Source organism: Thunnus thynnus, chromosome 4, assembly GCF_963924715.1.
Source record: "Thunnus thynnus chromosome 4, fThuThy2.1, whole genome shotgun sequence".
Classification (NCBI taxonomy): Eukaryota; Metazoa; Chordata; class Actinopteri; order Scombriformes; family Scombridae; genus Thunnus; species Thunnus thynnus.
In genome coordinates this window covers 34,281,073-34,307,636 of record NC_089520.1, presented here as the reverse complement: position 1 = coordinate 34,307,636, position 26,564 = coordinate 34,281,073, and the positions used below count along the sequence as shown (strand labels likewise).

Below are 26,564 nucleotides of genomic sequence, written 5' to 3'. Positions count from 1 at the left end.
CATGCAGACCAACTTACTTAAATGGACAACTAGGTTTTTATTCATAATTTAGTACTCAATACATGTTACCCATCCAAAATAGGCTATTTGAGTTTGGAAGTGGTTCCAATTGTTATAACAAAGGATATGACTTTAATGGTGAAGCATTATAAATATGTAGAACTCATTAGCAGAAAAAATACACTGTATATCATCAGACAAACGTGAAAATTAATTTAATGTTTAATGTCATGTTATTAAATATACAGTTACCCCATGAATTGTTCAGTATCCTACCATTAACAATGTTAATCATATAATGCCAATTAATATGCACTCAAAGAATTAATGAAAATAATGAATTAAATGACTATGTGTAATGTGAAAAGTGTCACTCATAGTGAGAAACTCACAGAAAATAATGACACAACTCTGCAGCTCCCCTCAGCTCTACTGTGTTTTAGTGTCTTTCAGCTCATTGTTTTGGTTTTAAAGCCTGCAAAAGTATTTTTTGGTTCACTCTCAGCACTCTCATCTGAGCTTAGAGAAACCCACAGTACACTATACTACCCAGACCTAGCAGACAGAGAAAGTTATCAACTAGCTGGTGAACATAGTGAAGCATTTAGCAGCTAGAGAGGCAGACATTTTTCTCAGGAGTTGGTGGAGACCAAAACAGAGAGAATATTGGACTCAACCCGTCAGATGGCCAGAACCAGAACTTCGTATAAGTGATTAGTATTATACTAAGTATTAATAAATGTTGAATGCTGATATTAATTTTATACAACTACACTCTTACTGCTGGCCACAGAGCAGATCCACTGTCAAAGCCACATAAATTGCAGATAAATGGCCACAAAAAGGCCAGGGCAAGATTTAAAGGCTACACAGACTGTTTTAAATCAGCTTACAGAGGTAACAACTCTTAAATCTACATATTTCTTTGATTGAAGTCGAACATCTACCGCTGTGCCGACTGACAATGATTTTGGTAGGACTGTCCCTCACTTCTGATTGGCTAGGGCAAAATAACAAATCTTCCAAACAGAAATTAGCTAACATGAACACATTGTCAGACTGAAAAATTAGATAAAACCAAAATGGCAGTTCAGTTGGATTTTCCTTAAAATCAGCCTCAATGGCAGCTTTTCATTGGACATCTATATTCACTCTTTGTTTTAATACCCAGTGAGATTGTTTTTTACAAGATCGTTGCTTTCAGAAGCACTTCGTAAACCAACAGGGCGTTACTATGAGCTCAAATCTGTGATGAGTTTGTTTTAAATAAAGGTCAGAATACCTTCCCTCCTTTACAGACACGGATGTAAAAAATTATTTGCTGTTGCATACACATCCTGTTTGATAGTAACACCCTGATGACTCATTATGCATCCTTTTTCTGAGGATAGCCTCCTAATAATAATAATAATAATTATAATAATAATAATAATAATACATTCAGTTTCAAGTGCCTCTTTAAGTGCCTCTTCTCGTAAACCAAGGACACTTTACACACACACACACACACACACACACACACACACACACACACACACACACACACACACACATACACACACACAAAACTAAACTATTCCTACATTGACTGTATTTACAGTGTCTGCAGTGGGCTTCCTCTGTGCCTCCATCTCTGTGGAAATGCGTGTGAGATTAGATTTTTGATTCCAGCTATCATCTGCTCATATCCTTTAGGCGGGCGGCGTTGACCAGGCAAAGCTCCCCAAGATGGGTTTCTCCTCACATCGATAATCCATCGCACAAATCTTTGCTTCCACACTAAAACGACCAATCCACCCTTAAGCTACTGCTGCTTTGAAGTTTAGCACACAAATATAGAATCTCATCTTTACAAAATGCCCCTCCACGAGTTTTACACTGTTGTTTCTTTCAACTCTGGAGAGTCTTCATACCATCTGATCCAAGTGTAAGTGTCCACAAACAGCCACGACTATCCAGAGAGGGTTTATGTCACTTTACGTGATGTCTTCAGACTTTAGACAGTTTCCCCCTAGCGCCAACATGTAACATTCATTGACAACATACATCTCACACACTGTGTAAATGTTTTAGGAGTACTGGCCTCCATCAAGTAAAGAACATACATACTGCATAGGTTTGTAATCTTGATGGATGCTTGTCTCTCTCTCTCTCTCTCTCTCTCTCACACACACACACAGCTTACTCAGCCTGGCAGCCTGGTCATAAATGCTTCACTTTCTCTCTTTCTACCAAATGGAATCAGTTAGCCAACCGTCCCTAAACTCTCAGGCTCTTTCTCTCACTCTGTTTTGGTATTTATTAATTTAGTTTGACCCTGTTTTTCTTTCCTCTTCCTTCCTGTTACTTTTCCCCTTTGAAGAGAAGAGCAGAGACAATCGGGATGTACAGGTCCCAGTGGTGGCTGGGTTGTCGTGGTCGACTGGCCTCCTGTCCTACTGAAGTAGAAAACATGATGTTTTCTCTACACTGCCTGACATTACCATGCTCTGCTTTGATGTGTAGGAAAGAAGAGGAGGGACGAGGAGGAGGAGGAGGAGGAGAGGAGAGGTTGAAGGCTAGAGGAGAGGAGAGGAGAGGAGAGGAGAGGAGAGGAGAGGATGAAGACTAGAGGAGAGGAGAGAAATAAGGCTAGAGAAGACAAAGGAGAGGATGGAGACTAGAGGAGAGGAGAGGATGGAGAGGATGAAGGCTAGAAGAGAGGAGATGAGGGAGGAGGAGGAGGGAGAGTAGAAGATGAAGGCTAGAGAAGAGAGAGATAGAGGGGGGAGAGGAGAGCAGAGGAGGAATCATAGATGGGAGGAGATGAGATGTGAGGAATCAAGAAAAGAAAGATGTCTGTGGAGATCATCATCTAGGAGGGTTGAATCAAGGGCAACTGGACTTGGTTGTAGATTCTTGAAGATGTTTTGCCTCTTATCCAAGGGGTTTCTTCAGTTCTAACTGACTGACAGGGAGTCCCATGTATTTAACCTCTGTGGGGTCATTATCAAGGTCATTGATACCACTTGGTTCGTTAGTGCTCCTGGCTGGTGTAATGACCATTGTTAGAGTTGTTGGAGTCACCTGAGGCCAAGTGTAAATGGTTGTTAAGTCTCCTGGGAAGGGATGAAAGGACAGCATTGTAAGTGGAGTCATAGACCTCCTCCTCTTTTGAGGGATGGTTGCTCTACTTTAACATAGATAGCCTCCTTCACTCCTCTTTCAAACCATCCAAAATCCAAATCCTACCATCCAACCAACCATCCATCCAAAATATGTGCATTGTTGTCCTTGATAGAGTGTCCCTTATCTTTCAGGTGTAGGTAAACTGCTGAGTCTTGACCTGAGGACTTGGCCTTCCTGTGTTGAGCCATGCATTTATTTAATGGTTGTTTAGTTTCCCCAATATATAAGTCTGTGCATTCCTCATGGCACTGGACTGCATACACTACATAGCTTTTCCTGTTTTGGGGTGTGCGGTCTTTCAGATGGACCAGTTTCTGTCTTCATGTGGTACTGGGTTTTAAAAACACAGGGATGCAGTGTATCTTGAAAATCCTCCTGAGTTTCTCAGATACTCTGGACATGTATGGAATGACAATGTTGTTGCATTTATTCTTCTTTTCTTCACCACCTGCAGTGTTGTTGTTCTTCCTGGATCTTGTGGTTGTTTTCACAAAGTGCATCCTTCAGGTGTTTGTGCTCCTTCTCTTGGGCCTGGGCACTTGTTGGTACATTAGCAGCTCGATGGTGCAGGGTTCTGATAACTCATAGCTTATATTCCAGTGGGTGGTGAGAGTCAAAGAGTAAGTACTGGTCTGTGTGTGCTTCCTGTATACTGTAAAAGAAAACTGAATCACAGGTTATCATTTGATGTATTTCTTCAATATATCATACATGTTTCAGACAGTGTTTAAGTTCAGTTTAGTGTTAGTTAGTGTTTCACACATGTTCTAAATTCCTCTGTGCTATATCTATTCTAAACTTTGTTCTTTGCTGTGTAAGATGACGCAGTTGTGTGTTTAACAGTCAAGTCTATTCTGTTATACCCTTACCTGAGCCAGTGATAAGATAAACTGTAGTTATGTAGATGTTTATGTGTAAAACTGATAAGCTTTAGAGGATAGTGTGGTTTGTCCTTAATTTAATATAGTAGTGATGTTATTTTGTGATGCTACTTGGTGCATGCTTATGTACTGTCATATATGGTCGTGAAGAAAGACTGTTCCTAGGTTAGCTGAACTTTTGACTTATGTTTCTATCTGAGGGTTGGTTGCTGACCTGTAAGGTTAGTAAGTAGATGTCATAAATTCTGTACAAGTAGTATTTAAGGGACTGGTTAAGTGCCAACCTTTCAGACAAAGAAAAGATAGCTAGGTGGTATGTATCTTTGTCTCCAGAACTATGATGCATTATACTTCTGATTGTATTATTTGATTACATTATTTCATAACCTGACAATGCTCTCTTGTGTGTTTATTGAGTGATCAACAATTTCCCATTACAATACTCCAACGTGGAGGCTCCAGTCCTCTTCAATGTGTATGACACAGTCTAAAAAGTCCAAGCTGTTGTTCCTGGTGTCCTCTCTGTCCACTGAGTTAATGTGTTCTGTGAAGGTTTGCACTTCCTGGGTTTTAATTGTTACCCATGTGTCATCCACATATCTGAACCTGTGGCTCGGTGCTGTTTCTCTGAAGGAGTTCAGGGCTCTGCTTTCTACTTCTTCCATGTAGAGGTTGGCCACAATGGGAGATACTAGTGAGTCCATGGCACAGCCATGCTTTTGTCTGTAAGGTTGGTTCTATTGTTAAGGGTGTTGTCATGTAGCAGTTGTGTCCTTATGGTGTCCACTGCCTCCATAGTTGGGATGCATGTAAACAGTGAGGTCACATCATAGGACACCATGGTTTCATTTGGGTCCAGTTTCAATCCTCGAACCTTGCTCACAAAGTCCATGGAGTTTTGAATATGGCGTGGAGTGTTACCAACCGAGGGGGATAGGATGGTGTATATATGTTTGGCAGTGTTGTAAGTAACTGAGTAGATGCTGCTGATAATGGGCCTGATGGGGGCTTCTTCTTTGTGAGTCTTGGGGAGCCCATACATGCATGGGATGGCTTCTCTAGGATACAAGAGATGATGTTGTTCATGACTGATATTTTTTTTCCTACTGTAACTGTTTTAAAGTTTTCCTGACAGACCTGACAACAAAAACACAAAATATTTTCACAGAACTCATTTTGGTCTAGATGTGGAGCAGTGGGAGGGTGATAGGAGGATGAGGAGGAGGAAGGGGAGCAGTTTTTAATGGAAGTGCTGCACTGCTTTTAACCTTGAGGGGGCCTGAGGAGTGCCTGAGTGTTCAGCCAACTGAGCTGTCAGCTGAAACACAGTAGCCCGATGCTGAAAGCTCCTGCACTCTGTGTGTGTGTGTGTGTGTGTGTGTGTGTGTGTATGTGTTTACAAGCTGGAGCTGTGTGGTCCCCCACTCTGTTCAGAGTGGTAATCCTTGTTTTGTGTAATTCAGACTGCGTGGTGTTTCTGCACGGAACTTCCAAAAAAAATCACCCGTCAATCAGTCAGTGTGTATTTTCCACTGATTGCACAGTTTGAGTTTCTGTTTCTGTTATTTGAGGTTAGAGTGAGGTTAAGTTTCTTTTTTCAGAGTTTCACTTTAAGACCAAAAAAATCATCCTGGTTGTACCCACACTCCTTGATTTTTTGTATATAAAGAGGTGATTTTGTCTTCAGTGAATCATCAGTCAGTTTCCTGTGACAAACCACTGAATGTCTTGCTTTGTTGCAGGATGGCTGGAAATAAAAATATCTTTTTTTGCTTTTTTATCTGTTCAGTAGCAGAGTTTTCAAGGTATTTTTTCCCCTGCAATTATATTTTTAAATACCTCCATACATTATAATATAATGCAATAATATATTCAATTACTTTCTATTATTTCTTTACTGTAGCCTGTTATTCCTCAGCAGAGATGAGTCACCTTCCTCACAATCAAAATAAAAGTTTAATACTTTGTCTAGCAACTCTTATATCTCAAGGATACAGAATTTCATTTCTCTTATCAAATACATTTTATAAATATTTATGTTCTAAATCTTTTGTTGAAAGGTTGGTCATACTATTTATCGGAACACTGCTAGAAGAGAGCAGATGATCAGTTTCCTTGCTGATACCAGTGCTGGACCCTGTGGTTAAATGCACTCATGATTCATGATTTTGAGATTTTTATTTGCCTTGAAATTTACAAAGTGCTGAAGTGACTCTAAAATATGAATATATTTGTTTCTCTTCTCAGTGGTGGTGTTGTACGTTCAAGGCCTTGGGACCAAGGAGTGGAGGGAGGTGAGTTAAATGCCTTTAATTCTTAAGTCAAGGGTCTGTATCTATCCAGCTTCTGAGAATCCCTTCTAGGAATAACAGTAAAAGTTAACATAAGCCTAAAAACCCTTCAGAGTAGGACTGAGAGTCATTTATGAAGCTTCCTGCAATGACTTTTCAGCAATTCCCCCTTCAACTACACCCTTTGTTATCTTATGTGCCGTAGACGTGTAGTAAGTGTCAGGGGGAATGTGATTGTGTACCAGTAAGTTTTTGTCCACTCTCACTGAGGACCTTTGTCGCGTGCGTTATCTTTATGAGGCGCATGAACACAATTAAAGTTTTATTTAAGCTGCATCTTCCCCATTAAACACTACAGGGGCAGCATGAATTCTCTGCATGTGTTCTCTGCATCTCCCACAAGCTCAGTCTCACAAATCAAAACAATGTTGTGATAAGCTTATTGTCATTATGTTTTCCCAAAACATTCCGTCTCTCATGGATCGTCTCTGCCTGAACACCATCTCCTGACTAGTCCTTACAGGTTATAGACTTACAGGTCAGTCTCTAAACGCTTGCTCATAGAGACTGAGGACAATCTCCCAGGTTTTGTTGTTAAAACTAGGTGGAAAAAACCCCTGCATTGCAGAACCAATCCAAAGTCTTTAGGGCAACACCTCATAGTGGGGCGGTGACATGCAGTTCACTATGGAGGAGAATGGGGGGAGACCATCATCTCCATTAATACGTGTCCTTGACAAAATGTAAGGGGCGTAGGTTTTTTTAGCAGCTGTTCTCGCCTCCATTCAAGCAAATATAGTGCATTTAGAGATCCCCAGACTTCAGTAGGTGGAGATCTCTGATTGTCTGGTATCGCGAGACTAAACAAGTTAGGACTCCTCTTTAGCCCTGCCAAATATTGGCCAAGATAGGAGTCATTTTATAAGTTAAGAAAGTTAATAAAATGCTTTTACTCCTGTCCAGTTTTCAGAAAAATTTTTTTTGGATGGACCTTGTGCAGAATGCAAAAGAGCAACAGAAAATGCAGTTTTAAAACAATGATGGTTTGGGTCTGTCACAACCACAACCACAGTTTTCAGCAGTAACACATCAAACTTTGATTGATTGATTGAATATATTTGATGATCCAAAACATGCAGATTCAAAATAGTTACAGTCATTGAGGATTAAATCACAAAAAATAGAAAGATGCACAAAGATGCACAGATTCATCATATTGCTATACAATGTATTTTCCAACACTACATGATATTGCAAAATAAATCATTTTCCCCATGTGTATGGATACATAAGTTAACTGGAGGTGTAGTTAAAGAGCTTCAACTGAGAGGATTAAAAGCCTACAATTTATAACAACCTACGGCCTACTTAAGATCTCTAATAATACTTTACTGAAATTGTGGCATTAAATTTTATTTGAACTAGCACAGTTCTGCATTTTCAGTATGTCATTTTAGTGGATACCCTACCCAGTATCATATTGTATACATACCAACTGCCCACTCTCACACCAGCCTCTCTGTGTTGTCTCTAATTGGGAGATGAGGAAATGAGTTTTGGGCTGCAACAATATCCCCCACCTGCTGTCAGACGTATATCTGAGCAGCTAATGCCGCAGTGCCTGCAGTCTGACGTATTGAATTTAAAAAATCACTTTTATTCACAGTAATAGATTCAACTCTACTTGTGAGAAATGTGTTTTGTAGTTAATTTGGGGTTGATTTCACATTTACAAAGTGCTCTTATAATTGGGGTTTGACCTTTAGAGTGTGTACAGGAGAGCAGGAGAGGAACAAAAACCTTTAAACTGAAGTTACTGATGAAATGTTTTACACCATCACTCAGCAAAATGACAAAAACATCTACGAAAACAAGGCTGAGGTTGGAAATAACAGCAATCCTCTAAAATGTATTTGTGATAACCCGAACAGACTGACATTTTAAAAATGATCAGTGCTTTCCTCCAGCAAGGTCACAACTTAAGAGAGTGTAAGCAGGCATGGAGCAATATATCCTGTGACGGTCACACTGATTAGAGTGTTTTGAAGTAAACAAAACATAGTAAAAAAATAAGCCCTTCTGTGAAGCCTGAGTGGCCAAACATAGGAATTCACGAATCGGAAAACCATCGGAGATGCTTCGGAAGGTCGACCCTGGTACACTGTGGATGTGTAAATATATAAAAGACCTTGTATCTCTCTCTCTTCTCTCTGCCTTGGTCTCTCTCTCTCTGTGTCTTGCAGTAATTTGTGCTTTATGCCATCAAAGAAAATCAGTCTCACCTCAGTGGGGTTCCACACACACACACACAGATCTCAGTGAGCCTCAATCAGTCTCGCAGGGCGAGGACACTTTCAGTAGAGCTGTATACACTCTCTCTCTCTCTCTCTCTCTCACACACACACACATACACACACACGCACACATGCACACAGTGTAAAGCGGTGGTCGATGCAGGTAAACGGCTCTGCTGCATGGCTCTGTAATCACAGCTATCTGATGCCGAGCAGCAGCCAGCATCACAAATGAACGGGAGCATTGAGTTGTGTTAAACGTTTTTAAAAAGACTGATGAGGCTGCAGCTACGTGCAGCCCTCATGCAGCAGCGCAAAGGAGATGCAGCAGAGATAATAACAGATTTCTCTTGTATAGAGGTGAATCTATGTTTTTAGATACTGTGTCTGCTTTTTAAAAAATCTGACAAATGTGTGTGATGCAGTTTATTTTATTGCACAAGTGTTTACTTAAGAATTGAACACTATGCCGGTTCTTTTATGGAAAGACTTGAAACCTGAACTAATTCCTAATATCATTTTGACCAGACAAATTATTCTTGGTGTCAGAGGAGAGTTTTAGTGTCACATGACCCTAAAAATATAATATAGTTACATAGTTTCAGAAGCTGACAAGTATTGTAGTTGGGAGATATGTTTTTTCTTATTATCTTTATTGCGTATTCTCTCCTCACAACAATATTAAAGACAATAACATGAAGATAAATGACAAAATAAAGGACATATTGGCAGATGAGCCAGTTATTGGGGAGATAAATTCAGAAAAATCAATAATATATTGCCAATGTAAATCCAATTTCAATCTATATTTGATTTAAATATCCATCCAGCGAGCAATCCATTTTCTTAAACATTATTGAATGTAAAAATATATATGTTCAAAACTGAATGTAACATCATGATTGCAGAGTAATGTCTATATTCATTGATTCATGTATTAATACACATTTTACTTATTGAATCCACTCTTAGAATAGTTGACATTTAATTACTATGAGTCAACTCTATTGCAAAAAACCCATTATTGCAGCAGTGTATAATTCAATGACAGTTCAGTCAGAGACACTTGCACTGAAGAACTGACTATGTATAGCAACATGATTGGATATTACTAGTCAGCTAGTAGCCAAGCAGCCACTGATAGTGAATCATGAATAAATCAGTACATGCCAATCAACTAACACTAACACATCTTCAACTAAGGCAATGCTTCATTTTGACTGCAAAAAGGGATGACTGTGATTTCAGTTGGACTTAAAGAACAACTGGTGCAACTGGCTTCAGTTAATTAATGGTGACGCCTGCTGCTAAACTAAACGGAGTGAACCTAAAGTTGTAATGACAAGAAATGATGTTTGATAATTATTTCATGTGAAATGGTTTGTAACGCAGTATATAAGTTTATTGTATTGTTATACTATATATTGTAAGTATTTATCATCTGTTCATTATTACAGGCTCTTTAATCCTCTTTCACTATACGTAACTTTTGTTGTCCTTTCTATCAAATTTCCAGTTATTTTTCCTTATCACTCCTCTTCAATTCCCCAGTCTGTGTCCCAGGGTTTACTATTTGCAGCTTGACTGACAAAGATGGACTAAAATGTTTTTCTGCCAGGCTTATAAAGGCAATATACCTTTTTAAACTTCAGAGGGAGTTGCTGGGAAAATGTTAGGTTGCTTGAAGCGATAGAGCAGTAATCCTGTCACAGATTCAGAATCTGTGCAGGATAAACTCTCAAGCCCCCATCAGAGCAAAGACATCACAGTAGGAACATATCATAAAATGCCTCTTGCTTCTGTGAGAAGATAAAAGTTTATCTGGGAGTATCCTAAACTTTATTTTCCTCACTGCCTCTCTATCTCGGCAGTGAGCTAAAGCTTTTCTCCTCTTGTCATGGAATTTATGGGGCCTTTTGCTGTCGATTACAGCAGAACGGACACGCGTGGTTTGGCTGTGAATCTACTTTTTGCAGCTTTTTTATTTTTATAAATCAGAACTGACTGAAGAGCAAGGAGCTTTCTTTTAGCTTGGGTTGCCAGGTTGGAGTGAAGCCACAGTTGGAGATCTTCCATATGCTTCCCGATCCCACTCAGTAGCCCACTTCTTCCTCTTACAATCTCCTTGGACAGTAGTATAGCTGTCCGTCAACAGGCAAAAGGAAACAAACAGCCTCCCTGCAATGCATGTATTGTCAGCGACTTGTAGTGCGTGGGCTTTCTGAACACATTGGTAGATTTGGCTCTGGGCACTTTTTGATGCAATTAACAGAAATCTAATTCTCACACTAATGGGAGAAAGAAATAATTACAGCTCTGCCAAAAACAAACTCCGGATTTTTAGTGGGTGACAAAGTGTACGGAAAACAAACAAACTGTACAGAAAACTTACCAAACAAAAGGAGAAGCTGTCAAAAGCAGAGCTTATTAAAAGATACTTCTTATCAGTGTGTGTGTGTGTGTGTGTGTGTTTGAGAGAGAAACAGGGAGACAGCTCATATTCCATTATATGAAACCAGTCTCATACTCTACCTCTCGTCTCTGTCAATATTGGGCTTGTTACTGCAAAAAAACGTAATATACTCCTTTCTCTTTGGTCATTTCAGGACTAATGTTACTTATTTGTATGAGGGTGCAGTACTTTCTTAGAATTTCTTCTCAGTCACCTACACAACAGGCAACCTTTTCCACTTCTAAGATCAGGATCAGTCAGTTTCTTGTCCTGAGAATGATCAGGAAGCTAGGAGGCGTTGATGACCACAGATCTTTTTGATGCTATTAAATGAAATAGGAAGTCACCTTTTTGGCATTTGGCATATCGCATAGAGATTGGTGTATGACCACACCAACTGAAATTAATTTTTTATGCCACTTGTTACTTGAAGAGCAGAGCTGGCCTGAGGCATAAGCAAAAGCAGCTGCTTTGGTCCTCATAGCCAGCAGCCCCCTCCCCAAACACACTGAACATGTAAACTCTCTTAAGGTTTCTGTATTTACTCTTGCTCCACTAATCAATACATAATCAGTGCATCAAAGGACATGCTTGTGTTGACGAACCCACACCACACCCAACTCTACGCCTCCCTCAGCTCTAAGGTTAAATCAGGTTTAGGCACAAAAACAATGGTTAGGTAAGGATCATGGTTTAAAGAAACCCATATTGACTGTTTGTAGGAAACAGGATGTGATCAATGGTAACAGGCTTTGTTGACCCACCCTGACCTCCTCCCTGCAAGGTTTTGCAGCACTAACTGCAAAACTTAACAAAACATCCAACATCTAGCAGCTACAGACTGAGATATTTCCCTCAGAGATTGGTGGAGATCTAAACAGAGCTAAAAAACAGTGTGAATATTGGACTTACATTCATTAGTTTGCCAAAAACACAACATCAAATGAAAGCTAATGTTTCTCTATGTCGGTATTGGATGGATACAACTATTTGTTACCATGATAGCCAATAACTTAACAAGGGGTTCTTTCAGCTTGATGTGGAGTCTTTTGCCCCGGGTCACTAAACTTGAATTGATGCAGCTTTAAAGATACACTCAATGATTTTGATGATGTAGTATATTTTTGCCTTTCCCTTAATCACAGGAATTTAGCCACTGAAGCAGCTTTGCAGTTCGTGTTTAGTGTTAAGTTAGACGTTAGCTAGTGGCACATGCACAGACTGTGTGTTTCCATAGTGTGTTTGTGTGTGTTAATATGAAAGTTTAGCTTCTGCTGGTCTCAGAAATGACCAGGAACTCCAGTTTGTTATGATATTTTTCTCAGTCTCTCACCTTTTCCTTTTGTTGCTTTATGCTTATGAGATAAAGTCAAACAGTGTTGGGATAAGCGCAAATGTTTCACTGAAGTGTGGACATGTCTGCCTCAATTTGCATATCCACTTGCATCTGACCAGTATTTGTGACACTGTATCAAAGAGGTATTTAAGTGTTAAGGTGTTTAAGTGTTACCATGTTAATTCTTTTTATATTTGATTTTAAACATCATAAACTGTGCTTCATCGTTATTTTGTACATTTGAGGTGAGAAGTGACTTAGGGGCCACGAAAAGGCTTGGTCTGGCCCTGAAAAGTAGTAAGTTGTTATACTGTAACATGTTACTGAGTAAGGACCAGATACCGCTGCTTTTCTCACTCTCTCTTGCTTCATTAGCCCATTTCTGACCGTGCCTGACTGCCAGCCTAACCTGTTCCCCCAGGAGGCACAAGCAGCCATGCTAACCTACTTTTTCCAAGACCTTCTGGGGAATAACAATAATAATGATCCTTTCCCCATTTCAACTGACATATTGTGTCCACATTGTAAGTGTCACATGCATTTCTGGATTCCTGATCCTTTGGGAAAAACTCACTTTCCTTCTGTCTGTCTCTCTGTCCTCCTTTCTTTCCGTCTTTTCCACTTGTAGACAGTTCATTACAGGTGCAGCAGACTCAAATAGAAAAAAATGCTGCCCTGATTGCCTCGATGCTGCCAGGCTGTTTTTCTACTCTGCTATGATGCTGTTAGAAGGTGCACATGATATAATGGATTGCTTTGTGCCAGAAACCCCCAAGCATCACTTAACTCATCAGCCTCAGAGAGAATGGTTCTTCTTAAATCGGTAGATGCTCATCCACTACTGTGTTGCGTCACATCTGAATGGACATGACGCAACAAGGACAATGGGGACATATTCAGGGGCACTCAGTATATTTGTTGATTACTTTGCTGCAGTGTGGTGTTGGTTGCTCACAGTGTGATCCAGTTACCTACAGTGGACCACTGCGTTGAATGGGGGATGTCCTTCTTGCAGTGCTTTTAAATTAGAGACTGATAATGTAAAACATCTTTCTTGTTGCTTTTACATGGCTGTAGGGATTTAATCAACTGAAAAGGATCATGTTACCTTTCTTTTTCTGATGATAATCTTGATATGTCTGTTTGGGGAATGCATTAAAGGAATATGTAGGGGAGCTTTCTTCAGAGTGACTCGGTAGATAGTGATGGGTGGATGATAAAAAAACACCGAAGCTTGTTTCAATACTTTGTGTCAGAGCTCTTGTCAAATTAAGAATAGCACGTGACTGATGGTGTGTGAAGTTTTATATGTCACTGATGCTTCAGAAAGCATTTCTTTCAGTTTGACAGTTCTGAAACTGCTAAACTTTATGCTCCAGTGATGTGCACGTTGGTGGGACAGAAGAATGAGCAGGAAATATCTTAGTATGCTAACCTGACTGATGTTGTTTGGTCATTTGATCTAACATTATTTCTATAACATTCGGTTCAGGTATATTGTGTTTTGATTGATGCTGCTTTTTAATAGCCTTGCACCTACATGATGTAAGTACTCTCTTTCAACTAATGCACACTAGAACGACAAAATTTTAAGTATGGGAACATTTCCACTGAACACCAAGTAACAAAACTATAAAGGTAATATTTTAATGGACGCAAATCTCCAATCACATCACATCGGGCCAATAAGGTGTGATGTAGGCCCATTCATGTCAACAAAAATATTTTATTTGTAGGCTTTTTGGACACTTCATTTATTAGTTATTTTACTGTACTATATTGTTCAATAAAATGTGCATTTACAGATTTATTGCATTACATGTACATGTCTTGAACTTATAACGCATATATGAGCAATGACTATGATAATGACCCCACAGCGGTTAAATACCTTGGACTCCCCACCAGTCAGTTAGAACTGAAGATGCCCCTTGGATGAGAATCAAAATGTCTTCAAGTATTTACAACCAAGTTCAGTTGCCCTCAATTCAACCCTCCTTGGATAACCATGACCCGGATGACTGAGAATCTTCACAGACACAGATAGGAGATTGAAACAATAAGATCAGCAAGGTGTTGTGGTGCTTTGGTACACTTTGGCCTTGGTTTTGCTGAGTTTAAAGTCCTGAAGCTTCAACACATACTTGTCACTTATATCAGTACACATAATCAATACAAACAAGTCTTACTAGCCTCCATATGTCAAGGAAACTAATCATTACAAATATAGATACTAATCAAAAGAGAAGATTAAACCCAATACACCCCCCATACATGGTGCATCCTATGACATCACTGATTGTCACAAAGAGCATAAAAGCAGGGAGTGTTTGGTTGCCACCCTCTTAACCTCATGGAACTCATGGCAAGTATTGGTAAGTTAGGACAAAGAAATCTAATGTTAAACTCAAGAAACTCATGTTTAAATCAGTAACTGAACAATTCTTTTGAGTTTTGATTTAAACTTACATAAAATGCTAAACACAAACAAACCTGTGATAGAGTTTGCAATGCTGTAGATTAAAATGAAATACTGGGTAAACAACTGATCAGCTAGCATGGTTAGCAATATGTAAAGGTGCAAATGAGACAAATTGTGCATGCACCCACTTTATCATGGAATAATTCAACATTTGGGGAGACATGTTTTGCTTTCATTTCGAGAGTGGGAGAAAATTGATATCAATCTTACATGGTTGGAGTCAGGACATCCTTAGCCTAGCTTAGCATAAAGAGTGGAGGCAAGGGGAAACATTTGGCCTGGCTCTGTTCAAGTCTAGTCTTGCAACACTTCTAAGCCTGTCTAATTCTCCTTTATCCAAGCAGTACATCTTCAAAGTCTAAAACATCTGTGTTTAAGAAATAGACTAGTAAAGGACAGATTCACAATTTTTTAAGTGTGTCTTAAAACAGTCAGGTGTTCATATGAACAGTGAAAGAGGCTTTCCTCACTGTAATCCTTCCTCTGTCATTTTGTGCAAAAATGCATCTAAAAGTTGATGTGAATCTTATATGAAGCTTCAGTAGTCTGAGTTAGTCATATCAAGAGGATATCTACCACATTTACAGTCTTTTTAGCATCAAATTCCCTCTTTGTGTTTCCTCAGACAGTGTTTCCCTGTTGATCTGAAGTGGAAGAATAGTAAAAAGACTAACATTGAAAGATATCTACTTGAATTGATTCATTTGGACACTGAAGCTTCATAGTAGCTTCAGATAAACTTTTAAATACATTTTTACACAGAAGGACTGTGGATTTGGCCCCATCCTCTAATGGCCAGTGTGAACAGGAGGAATGATTACAGCAAGAAAACAGTTTAATATACATTTGGGTTCCTCACTATTTAAAGACAGACTTGAAAAATTATGAACCAATCCTTCATGGCAATCTCTCACATGTTTTACCTGTGTAAAACATGTGAGAGACTTATTGTAACATACAAGACTTATTGTAACATACCAACATGGTATCATATCAGCTTTTGGTTACACTTTTTACACTGATCTTGAATAAAAATGACCAGTATACAGGAAAAATTGATCTCTAAAAATGTACTGTAGATACTTAAAGAAAGAAGGTATGATCAAATCTGTACCAATGTTTGATTACAAGGTCCATGTTGTTGATCATTATTTTCCCTCCCAGATGTCAGGGCATCATTTATATTTGATGCTTCACAGAGTTGTAGAATGACAAACATTATAATAGAAGTGCATGGTTCATGGTTTAGCTGTATGTTGTGCTTGTTTTGTTGACTCTAAAAGTGTGTTCAGACATACGTGTCTCCATGAATGATACTTCATGCCAACAATTAATAAGCGTATGTACAGAGACAAAGGGGAGAGACTGGAGGTAATTTAGAGAACCAGAGTTCTTGCTGAGTTGTGAGATCAGTCAGGCTGAACTAGCACACTCCACACATAGTGGACACATTGCTCACTAGCTACAGCTACAGTCTGTATGGTTGGTACATTGCAATGAAAGTCCAGCTCTGATTCACTTCAGCTAATGTTTCAGTCTGTTCCATCTTCTGTCTTTAACATCTAGTGATACAATGACCTTTTTCCATTCACATTCTGACATCATGGAGTCGCATTTATAATGTCAAAGAACATAAGCTAACTATAGACAATTGAAACACTGAAATAGTCTGTCAAAGAGAGACAGGGATAGTCACAGAGAGAGAAATTAGACAATGTGGGCATTCATCAGTGATTCAGTAATGAAAACCACTTCAGTGACAGCAATGCAAAATATTGCAGCAAATGTGTGTAAAGTGCACTTCACATGAGCTCTCCACTCAGCTCCAAAGCCACAAGGTCAGCAATGCAATAATATTTTTCACAATAGTATGATCTATTTTCTGACCTAACAGCTGCCTTCTGCTTGAATTAGCATGATTCAGAGTCTTGTTTGCATCTTCTTTGTCCACTCTGGTGGTATAGTTGTCCCTTTGCATCAATTACAACATTTTCAGTCTTCTCTTGACAGTGCTTTTAGGTGAATAGTGAGGTGATCAGGTGTTATGTTGCTATGTTTCTGTCTGGCATGACACACTAGTCAATATCTCAATTTTGACTGTAAAAGAAGGGTAATAAAGGATACATGTGGTATTTAGCATTTTGATAATTCTAAAAAGCCTTCTGAGGTATTTTCATTTTACATTTACATTTCATTTTACAGAATCGCCATTAGCAGAATTCTTCCTTGGAGCCACACAACACAAAATATGTACTTTATATGACAAGATAAACTCAAAATCCAGCTGCACGCAGTTAATCTGCAGGCCATAGAAAGACCGTAGCCATGACTTAAATGACAATTAGATTGACCTTTATACACAGATGTGTGTATGAACGTCAATATGCTTGTTTGCTTTTTATAAGTAAGATGAAAAAATCAATCTCAATTTCAAGTCTGTGTATTAAGTACAAAAACTGCTCACCTGGCTTTGTCCAAAGTTAAATATACCTACCAACACCTCTAAAGCTCACTGTTGGATCCGTACTCAAACTGAAATATAAAAAACTATTTGAAATTTTAGTCAGTGTACAAACTATTTTGTGACGAATAAGGTAATCTTCTGTGCAGTATCTTCAGCTACAGGGTGGATTACCAGATATGTTTGGTGAGCATGCAGTGAGTACACAGCCATACAAGCACTATGGTACCAAACCTGACAACCTCACCATAGCTTGAAATACCTTGAAAAAGTTCCAGCACATAACTCCCTCTAAAACCACAAACTGACGTTTTTACATTGCAGTGAAACAAACTGCTTCTTGCAGGGAAAACACACCCGAGCTGCGGCGAATTGCGGTGTCTTTTGAAGGGAAAGACACTTGGTTGGAAGTGGGAAGCGAACAGTGGTCTCCTGCAGCAAAGGCCACTTTTTGCCTTTTTTGTCATCTTGCTAACTATCTATCCATCCTCCCTACCCGCCTCCTGATGCAGAATTCTGGTTCTAAAGCACTCATTATCTGAATTGACTGTGGAAAAGTTGGTTTTGTCCTTTAATGCTACAATTTCATATAATACCTGCTGCCTGTATTTCTGTCAAAATCCCCATGATGCAGGATGATGGAGACAAATGAGAACAGTAGCAGAGAAAACCTCTCTGCAGCTCCTACATTTCTCTTTATTCAATGATTCCTCAGGGGTCTTGTTGAATAGCCACACATCCAACAAAGGCCACAAGCTGTCAGCCTCTGTGCTGCTCTTGATTAAATCCCTCCTGCTCTTCTGAACAGATCTGTGCTAACTGTACATCTCCCCAATGCTTTAAAGAGCTCAACTTATCTTGCACAGATCAAAACTGACTGTATGCTCACATGGTAGCTTCAAAAGGGAGGACTCTGTCTTCAAGCGTAATTTATTGCTGCCTGGAGGTAAAAACCACAGACTGTACAGTTTAAGTGTCACAGAGGCTCAGAGGTTAGCTCTGTTACTGCACATCAAGAAGGTATGGAGTGTGAAACCTCAGCTTGGATTTCCACTGGGTGCTCCAGTTTCATCCCAAAGTCCAAAGACATGCATATCAGGAGAGCTGGAAACTCTTAAGCTGCTGGGATACGCTCCGGTCACCAGTGACCCTGTGTAAGAACACTGGAAGTAGGCATGAAACCTTCTCATGTGCAGTTTGAGCATTTCTCATTTTCCCTTTGAAATGACAGTTTACATGATCAGAAGAGGAGGAGGATTGTTGATGCACATTTAACACATTCATTTCTACATAAACGGCATATTTCACATTAGCTATTTTATACCATAGCATCAGTGTGTAAAATATCTTGTGCTGTGTGCGTTGCCTCCAAAACAGACTTGGCCTATATAATGATCACCTAACTGATCTAAATACTGTAGATATACAACATCAAGACACCACTGGACATCTTATATGCCATGAAAAAATAATAAATCATGCAGTAACATTTTAAAACGAGCTTACTAACATGAATCCTGAAATTAAATTGATGAGGACTTTTGTTTTGCAGATGGATTGGTTTATGTTTAATGTACATTTTATGTAAAGTCTTTTCAAAAATACAGAGGGGAGCTGAACTGCACAGGTCAAACTTATTAACTAGCTAAATGTATCGTCTTTGCATATATCGAGAAGATGATATTTGATAAATGTTTTTTCTTTGATAAAATGATAAAAGATAAATACCTGTATTGCAATTATGGCACTATGATGTACGTCAGATACTACTTTGTGCTTGCTTAGAAATGTAGCAACTCTTACCTTGCTGTGATATAAACTAGCCTACCTCCATATTTTTCACACTGCATGCACACACATTTTCATTTGTTTCCTCTTTCCTGTCATAGTAAACTCTAAAGAGCTTGCTTACGGCAGACATTTTGACTTGTCACAGCAGGAAAAGCACAGGTGTTTGTAATCAACCTTAATGATGACTTTGTCCATTTAAATGTTCCAGTGAGCCACGTCAGTGACCCAGTATACACGAACAATACACATACCCTGACCTGCCACATATAAATGAATTCCACTGTTATTAATTACATCTGTGTTTGACATGTCAAAATGTCTTCTTTGAGAGAGGAAAATTGCCACCACTGCTGTTATTTTCCCTTTTTATGTTGAAACTGTCCATCATATCGGCTTTCTGTTGCTGTTCGTGTTATTATTTGAGGTACAGTGAGTGTATTTTTTCCTATAAGGTACCTCTGAAGTTTAATTTAATACAAAGTCTAATCAGGGTGTAGATTTCATTCATCATCTCTTTTGTTTTCCTCTCTGTCTCAGTGAAGTAACAAACAAACCACTTCTGAAAAATGCACTCCCCGCAGGTGCTTGATTTGTTTTCTTATGGGCAGCAAGCTACATGGTCTTCCAGTGTGCCGCTGTCACTGCTGGATCAAAAGATCGTGATGCAACAGTGAGCAAAGAGATCTGCCCCCGCCACCCCCCCCCCTAAATCCAGCGGGAATGTAACCAGCCTTCCTTTGTCCCGTCCCTCAAGGCATGTCAGGGCTCTTCCACTATGAAGCCAGGGAGAATAGTTAACAACTAAATATAAAACAAAGGGCAGTGTTTTACAGATCAGTTGGGCTGTGGGTGCCACTGCTGGGTGTTTTGGCAGCTGTCAGCAGAGCAGCAGTGGCAGGGACTCTTTAAGTTTCTGTCCACGACAGCAACCTGCCGCTTCACCTCGCCCTAGTACTGCTACACTGTGGGAGGGAGGAGGCTCTCTGTGTCTGTACTGTATGTGTGTGTATGAATAGATAGTAGACAGTTTGTGTGTTTGATCCTCTTTCCACCTGGCATTACCATACAGGTATGTGTCATATCTGCAGAGCATTAAGGCATGACTCACCCAGATTACAAATACAACTGACATTAAAAAGCATCTCTAGCATACACATTAAAAGAAGATTTCTCCTTTTTATCACTCTTACTGAGAAAGGACATTTCAGTTTGTCTTGTAATGTTGTATATCCTGATTTCTGTCACTGAAATCAGAAGAAATGCAACATTTAGTAAAAAGATCATACTGTAAAAGTGGAATTTTTCCCAGGAAGCTTAGTGCTAGTACCAAGCTACCAGAGATCCATCGGCCCTGTGTAGGCAAACTGCTTGTACTATAGTGGTCCCTGGTCGGTCCTTTGTTGGCATGGAGCTCAGAATGTGGTCCAAATATTATGATTTCTTTCTGATTGATTTATGTAACTAAAATTAATTTTATAAAGCTTGTGGCTTTCACTTTCATCTTTTTCTTAAGTTCATTGCTGGAGCAGCTGATAACAGCACAGAACAGAAAAGACAGAACCATCTGTCGAAACTGGACCAGATTACATTGAAAATTTAAATTTTTGATGATGATATTTTTAACTCATGAGTGGGATAAGGATCTCCTGGATAGATATCTTGGTAAAAAACCTATAACTCAGATTTGTCTATAGCCAATCAGGTAATGAGACATTTCTATTTACAGTGAAGTGTGAGGCTCATATGTCAGACTGTAATTTAATGAAGTGGAATATTTGTTGTTTGCAGTTTAGCTCTGCTGGACTAAATCAACATATTTGAAGTGATCATACGACTACACATACATGGTGCTAGTTAACAACTTCTGTCACTGTAATTGTAAGGAAAATGTCAATCTTGCTGACTCCTTCCATAGTGTGTATAAAAGGCTAAAGCAATCTGTGACAGAGCTCTCAAACACTTTACAGATTTCAAGGGAGCACTTGCAAAGTCTGTGACTGTATAAGGGGGGGGCAATGGAACTGGGTCATGTAGTATACTGCAAATGTGATAATAAAGAACTGTATGATATTCAGATGTGTTGCCCCTTAAATCAGATAATGATCACGTTAATTTGACTCACGTGGCTGTCCTGTAATATACAACAATAACAGATCCCATCATGGACACACAATGATTGAAACACAAGGCTTGAAAAATTTATAATAACCTTTTTTTCATTTAAGACGTCAGTATGAAATTCACTTGTCTTCTGTGATGGTAGCTATTGACATCGTGACTTTGCCTCTTGTGACAATCTAAACTCATTACTCTTTAGGTTTCAGCAGCCGCTGACAAGCATTAAGACCTGTGTACCCTTACAGACCAAGATCCATCCAAAGAGATTAATACCTGATAGAAGATTCTCTTTACTCCTCCTGTGTGGAGTTTGACTGACCGAGGAGAGCAGTAACAAGACTGGAGAGAGGGGTGGGGGTTATAGGTATTTGTCAGATCGATAGCTCATCACTGTCACCTTCCAGAAAGTATGATGGGATTGTGTTGTAAGCTGAGGGATGAGTGTGATTGCACAGCGATCAACAGGGGATTCAGTTGTGTGAGAGGATGCTTCATGTGAAAGCACCCTGAGTTAGACAAAGTGTTTCTTCCCGAGTTACGGTCATATTAGTACCAAATTCCCACTTTGTGTTACTGACCCTCTGCAGTGTCACAGCAAGGGAACACTGTCTGGGGAAGCAAAGAGAGAATTTCATTCTAAAGACACTGTCACTTTGGTGTACTTACACACTACTGAAGCCTCATATTAGCTTCAGCTGAACATTAAAATGCATTTTTACACAGAACGAGGACTGTGGATTTTGTCCATCATCATTTATATTGAACTGCCTCTCTTTGAGGCCAGTGTGGACAGCAAGAACAATTACATCAACCAATACTCCTTTCACTTGGACATGTCAGTATTGTTGTTTGGGGCCTGGTGACGCCAACACTGGTTTCCAATTTTTGCTGATTCTACCTTTATTGAATAAATGCATTGATCAAGAATGTTTTATAGATTTCTAGCTCTGCCTTTGCCTTCAATCATGCTCCAAACAATCAGGCTTAATGGGCTCAGCAAAGCCATCCATTCGTTATCTTGAGATAATGAGATGATTAGATTGATTGTAAAAATCACTGGATTTTTAAATTGAGCAACCTGGCAGCTCTCCCCTGCATTTGATGTTGTGTTGCACTCCCCATCAGGTGGAAAAATTGAGCAGAAATGAAGGTAAACTAACTGGGTCAGTTTTTCTCCAAGTAAGACCGTTGTATCAGACACTCTCATGATTAATCTACTAGTTTGAGCACTGCCTTAATCAGGTTAAGACAGATTCATGGTGTGTCATGTTCAAATGTTTGATGGGTGAGAAGTTGTGTTGCTTCTTTTGCAGGTTTTCAACAGTAGTAGAATACCGTCTTACAGTATTTGCTTTTCCGTCTCACTAAATGTACAGATTGATCAGCATGGTGTTGACTTTCTCTTCACCTCTGTCTCTCTTGTCTGTGTCTTTCCTCCAGTTTGGTCGGACAGAAGTGATCGATAACACACTGAACCCCGACTTCGTGAGGAAATTTGTCCTTGATTTCTTCTTTGAAGAGAAGCAGAACCTTCGCTTTGATGTGTAAGTGGGAACATCTCCGCCTTTTCCCTCTACAGCACCACTGTTTCTTCCCTTTGTTATACCAGGGAATGACTTCAATCAAGCCTCTTCTTTTGGCCTGCTGACTCATACCCACAATATTGGAAGCCATAAAAGCATTTTGACTGGATGACTCTCATCAAATCCTTAGACGTTAAATCAGCAAACTGTATGTTACAAATTTCTGCATCTCTTTTGGTTTCCATCGGAGAACTCTGAAACCACAAGTTATATAAAAAATAGAGAAAATAAAGTAAATGCTGGAAAACTGTATACAGTGCAGTGTAAGATGCCAGCCTTCAACTTTTTCACATTTCTTTGCCAATTTTTTCTACCATCTTTTATTTTCTAGTATGGACATTTCTGGTACCAAGTAGAATTCCTAAAACTTTGGTCTCTACCCTTTGTAGAAATGTCTACTTCAGGCAGTTAAATGTACTCTTTATTTTACTGTGCCAGAAGCCTGCACTTGCATGTTGCAATTTTGAGTAAGTGCATTCTGTTTCTATGGCCTTAGGGCAAAAGGTTTTACAGGATTGGTACCTGTGGCTGTCTCACCAATCAGCCGCTTCTGACTTCAACCAGCCTGCTCTCTTCTTTGAGTTGGCAGTTCAGGTTTTATTTTACAGCTAAAAGGGTTGATGTCAAAGTTTCCCAAAAAAATCAAATCAAATGATTCACCCTTTCAGTACAGTCAACATATCCACCATTGCTCTCCTTTTGTCTCTGCAGGTAATTTTTAGGTGCTCTATATTAATGACAATGACTATTCACAGGTCCCCTCTGTGTGTGACATCAGTGCTAACCCTCCACTTTCTTCCCACATACACTAATAAAGCCCCAGTAACAATGCTGAGCTGTGAGGCGATTTTGTCATAGTGGCCATAGTCAGAATTGCAAGTCATGAGATGCCCACATAGCCCAAAAACACTTTTCACATACAATCGTTGAGTGAAATGGCTGTAAAATGGTGAAGATTTTGTGTTGTTCCCTGGGTGTCACAAACACCCATGTAACTCTTTTTGTAACGTCAGGATTTATTCCGTTTGGTCCACTAAAAATTAAGGGTCTAAATGAGGTAAATTCTACTGCATGGATCATACTGACAAATGTGTGAGTTTATGCAAGGCATCTGATACAGTGTAAACAGAACCAAGAGTGCCTGCATTCATTTTCAGCTACAGTAATGGTGTGGCTTTATGGATGGCAATGTTGGTTTATCTGTCTATCAGTCAGGTGGACTGTTGATCCCTGACATTCCTCTAGCGTCATCATCAGGTCAAAATTTCAATTTGTTCAATACTAACTGAAAAACTAATAATCCTATTAGCCTCAGCTGTACTTTGTGTTTAGTCCTCATTGCCAGCAAGTCATCTCAGCTGGTTTAACAGTCTTGGATAGAAAAGATAATTGCCTGGAAATCTGAATCATGGCTGAAATGTAAATAATAATTTCTTGATCTCAGGTCAAATGCTTCACCGGCTCCTCCCCTTTAATTCTGATTTTAAAGTACATCAACTTGCAGTGACAAAATGTAACCTTCTTGGTGTAGTTAGCATTCATTTATTATTAGATGATTTAGTTTTACTGTCATATCTTAGATGACCAGTTCATTAAAACACAGTATGTTTGTATTCCTTTTACGTTAGTGACAGTCCAATTTTCCTTCTGAATCTATTGTTGTGAGCTCATTATTCATTTGCAGGTTGTTTGTTTGGCTCAAGGCTTTAAAGTATATAAAGATGTTGTGGAGTATTTGTGAGCAGAATTAAAGAGAGATTTACTTTCACAGCCCGCAAATGAGCACACTGCATCTCTGCTGCCTGTTGATTCCCAAACCAATCCCAAAGGATTCAAAGAATAGAGAATAGTGTTGCTGTTGTATGTTGTTTGTTTACAGATCTGCATAGCCTTTATGTAGTTCCTGATCCATTTCAAACTTTGCCTTTAATGTGAGGCGGTCACAGAGCAGACTGCAGGTAGATAAAAGCAGACAAGAGGGGAAAACTTAGACTTTTACCACCTCCATTCTTTCCACAGAGGGGATCAATGTCTCTACAGGGAGTGAAGAGGAGAGACCCATCATGGGGTCAGGTAGAAGAAGCGCCCAAAGAGCCTATCACATCCCTTGTATTGATCAGAGCTACTCTTCACCCCTCTGTCCATCACGGTCAATAACAGTGAACATCAACAACACTAGGCTGCGGCATTGATTGAACCAATCCCAATTCTCAGTCATTAAGGAAAGAAGCTGCAGTCTAAACTGATAGGTGTATTAGAAATTTAAATATCAATTATAAAGCTACACATTTGACATTTATGTCCAGTGTAGACAGTGATGTGAGGTTAAATCAACAGTGTAGACAGTGATCTCCAATGTGTTCTCATCAGAAGGTAATTAAGCAACAGTGTAGACACAATCAGTTATATAAAAAACAAAGTTTTGATTTATGACTGTGACTTAAAAAGATGAACTGATTTGATACAATAATTTATACTATGAGTAAAGATCAATTTCAACCCTTAGTGGACATATTAAATGAAATGATAGGTTTGGGTTTTTTCAGGTCTGTCTTAATACAATACTGATGTGCTCTTATGTATGTGGAAATAGGTCACTGTAACAATTTCCTACTCTCCACACTGACCTTGAAGCCCAACCCCCCACCCACCCATCCTCCTCATATTCTACAGAGGCCCCATGGAGAGCGTAATAACCAGCCGCATCTCTATTTGGTATGGAGGCTGCAATGCCTCAGATTGGAAGTCCCTGCAGAGAGAGGTGAAGACAGCAGAAAAGAGACTTCCACTCATACAAGACATATTTCAGAAACACTGCTTGAACATGGCCAACACCATTGTAAAAGACACCACCCACCCCCGCATGGACTGTTTACCTTTTTACCCCCTGAGAGACAGTACTGTAGTTGCAAAAGGCATTAAACAACCCTGTACACATATGCAGTAGTACTCCTTAATACCTGTATTACAATCATTGCGTTCAGCTAGAGCTGCTGGTCGGCCCTCAGCTCTATTGCTGCTAGATCTGTAAGCTGCCTTTGAGACGGCTAACCACCAAATCCTCCTCTTCACACTCACTGAGCTTGGTATCTCAGGATCTGCCCTCTGCTGGTTCATGTCCTACCTCTCAGGGAGATCTTTTAGAGTATCTTGGAGGACAAACCACACAGCTTATCCACAGGAGTTCTTCAAGGGTCAGTACTCAGTCCCCTCCTCCTCTCAATATACACCATCTCACTTGGTGCAATCATTTGTTCCCATGGTTTCTTATACCATTGCCATCCTGACTATACCCAGCTCTTCCTATTGTTCCTGCTGAAAGACCACACAGTCTCAGCTTGTATCTCGTCATGCCTTGCCGATATCTCGGTATGGACGAAAGAATGCCATCTTCAACTTGATCTCTCTAAGACTGAGCTCCTTGTCATCCAAGCCAGTTCCTCTATACAACAACGGATCAGTATCCAGCTCGAATCAACCCAACTCATGCCCACAAAGTCTACATGAAACTTGGGTGTCATGATTGATGACAAACTAACCTTTAAACTTCATGTGGCCTCATTTGCTTGGTCATGTCGATGTGCCCTGTACAACATCAGGGACATCAAACCCTACCTGTCTGAGCATGCAGCACAACTCCTGGTACAGGCTCTCGTAATACCATGCATTGACTACTGCAACTCCTTACTGGCAGGCCTCCCCGCATG

General features: G+C 39.6%; 1 protein-coding gene across 1 annotated transcript in view; it reads left to right on the top strand.

Moving 5' to 3' along the window:
• Positions 1-26,564, top strand: part of LOC137182141 (copine-9-like) — a 173,469-nt gene that overhangs the window by 26,647 nt on the left and 120,258 nt on the right. Inside the window, exons 3-4 of the mRNA XM_067588442.1 lie at positions 6,297-6,343; positions 22,715-22,818. Coding sequence (XP_067444543.1) covers positions 6,297-6,343; positions 22,715-22,818 — 151 coding nt within the window. The remainder of the gene's footprint in view (positions 1-6,296; positions 6,344-22,714; positions 22,819-26,564) is intronic.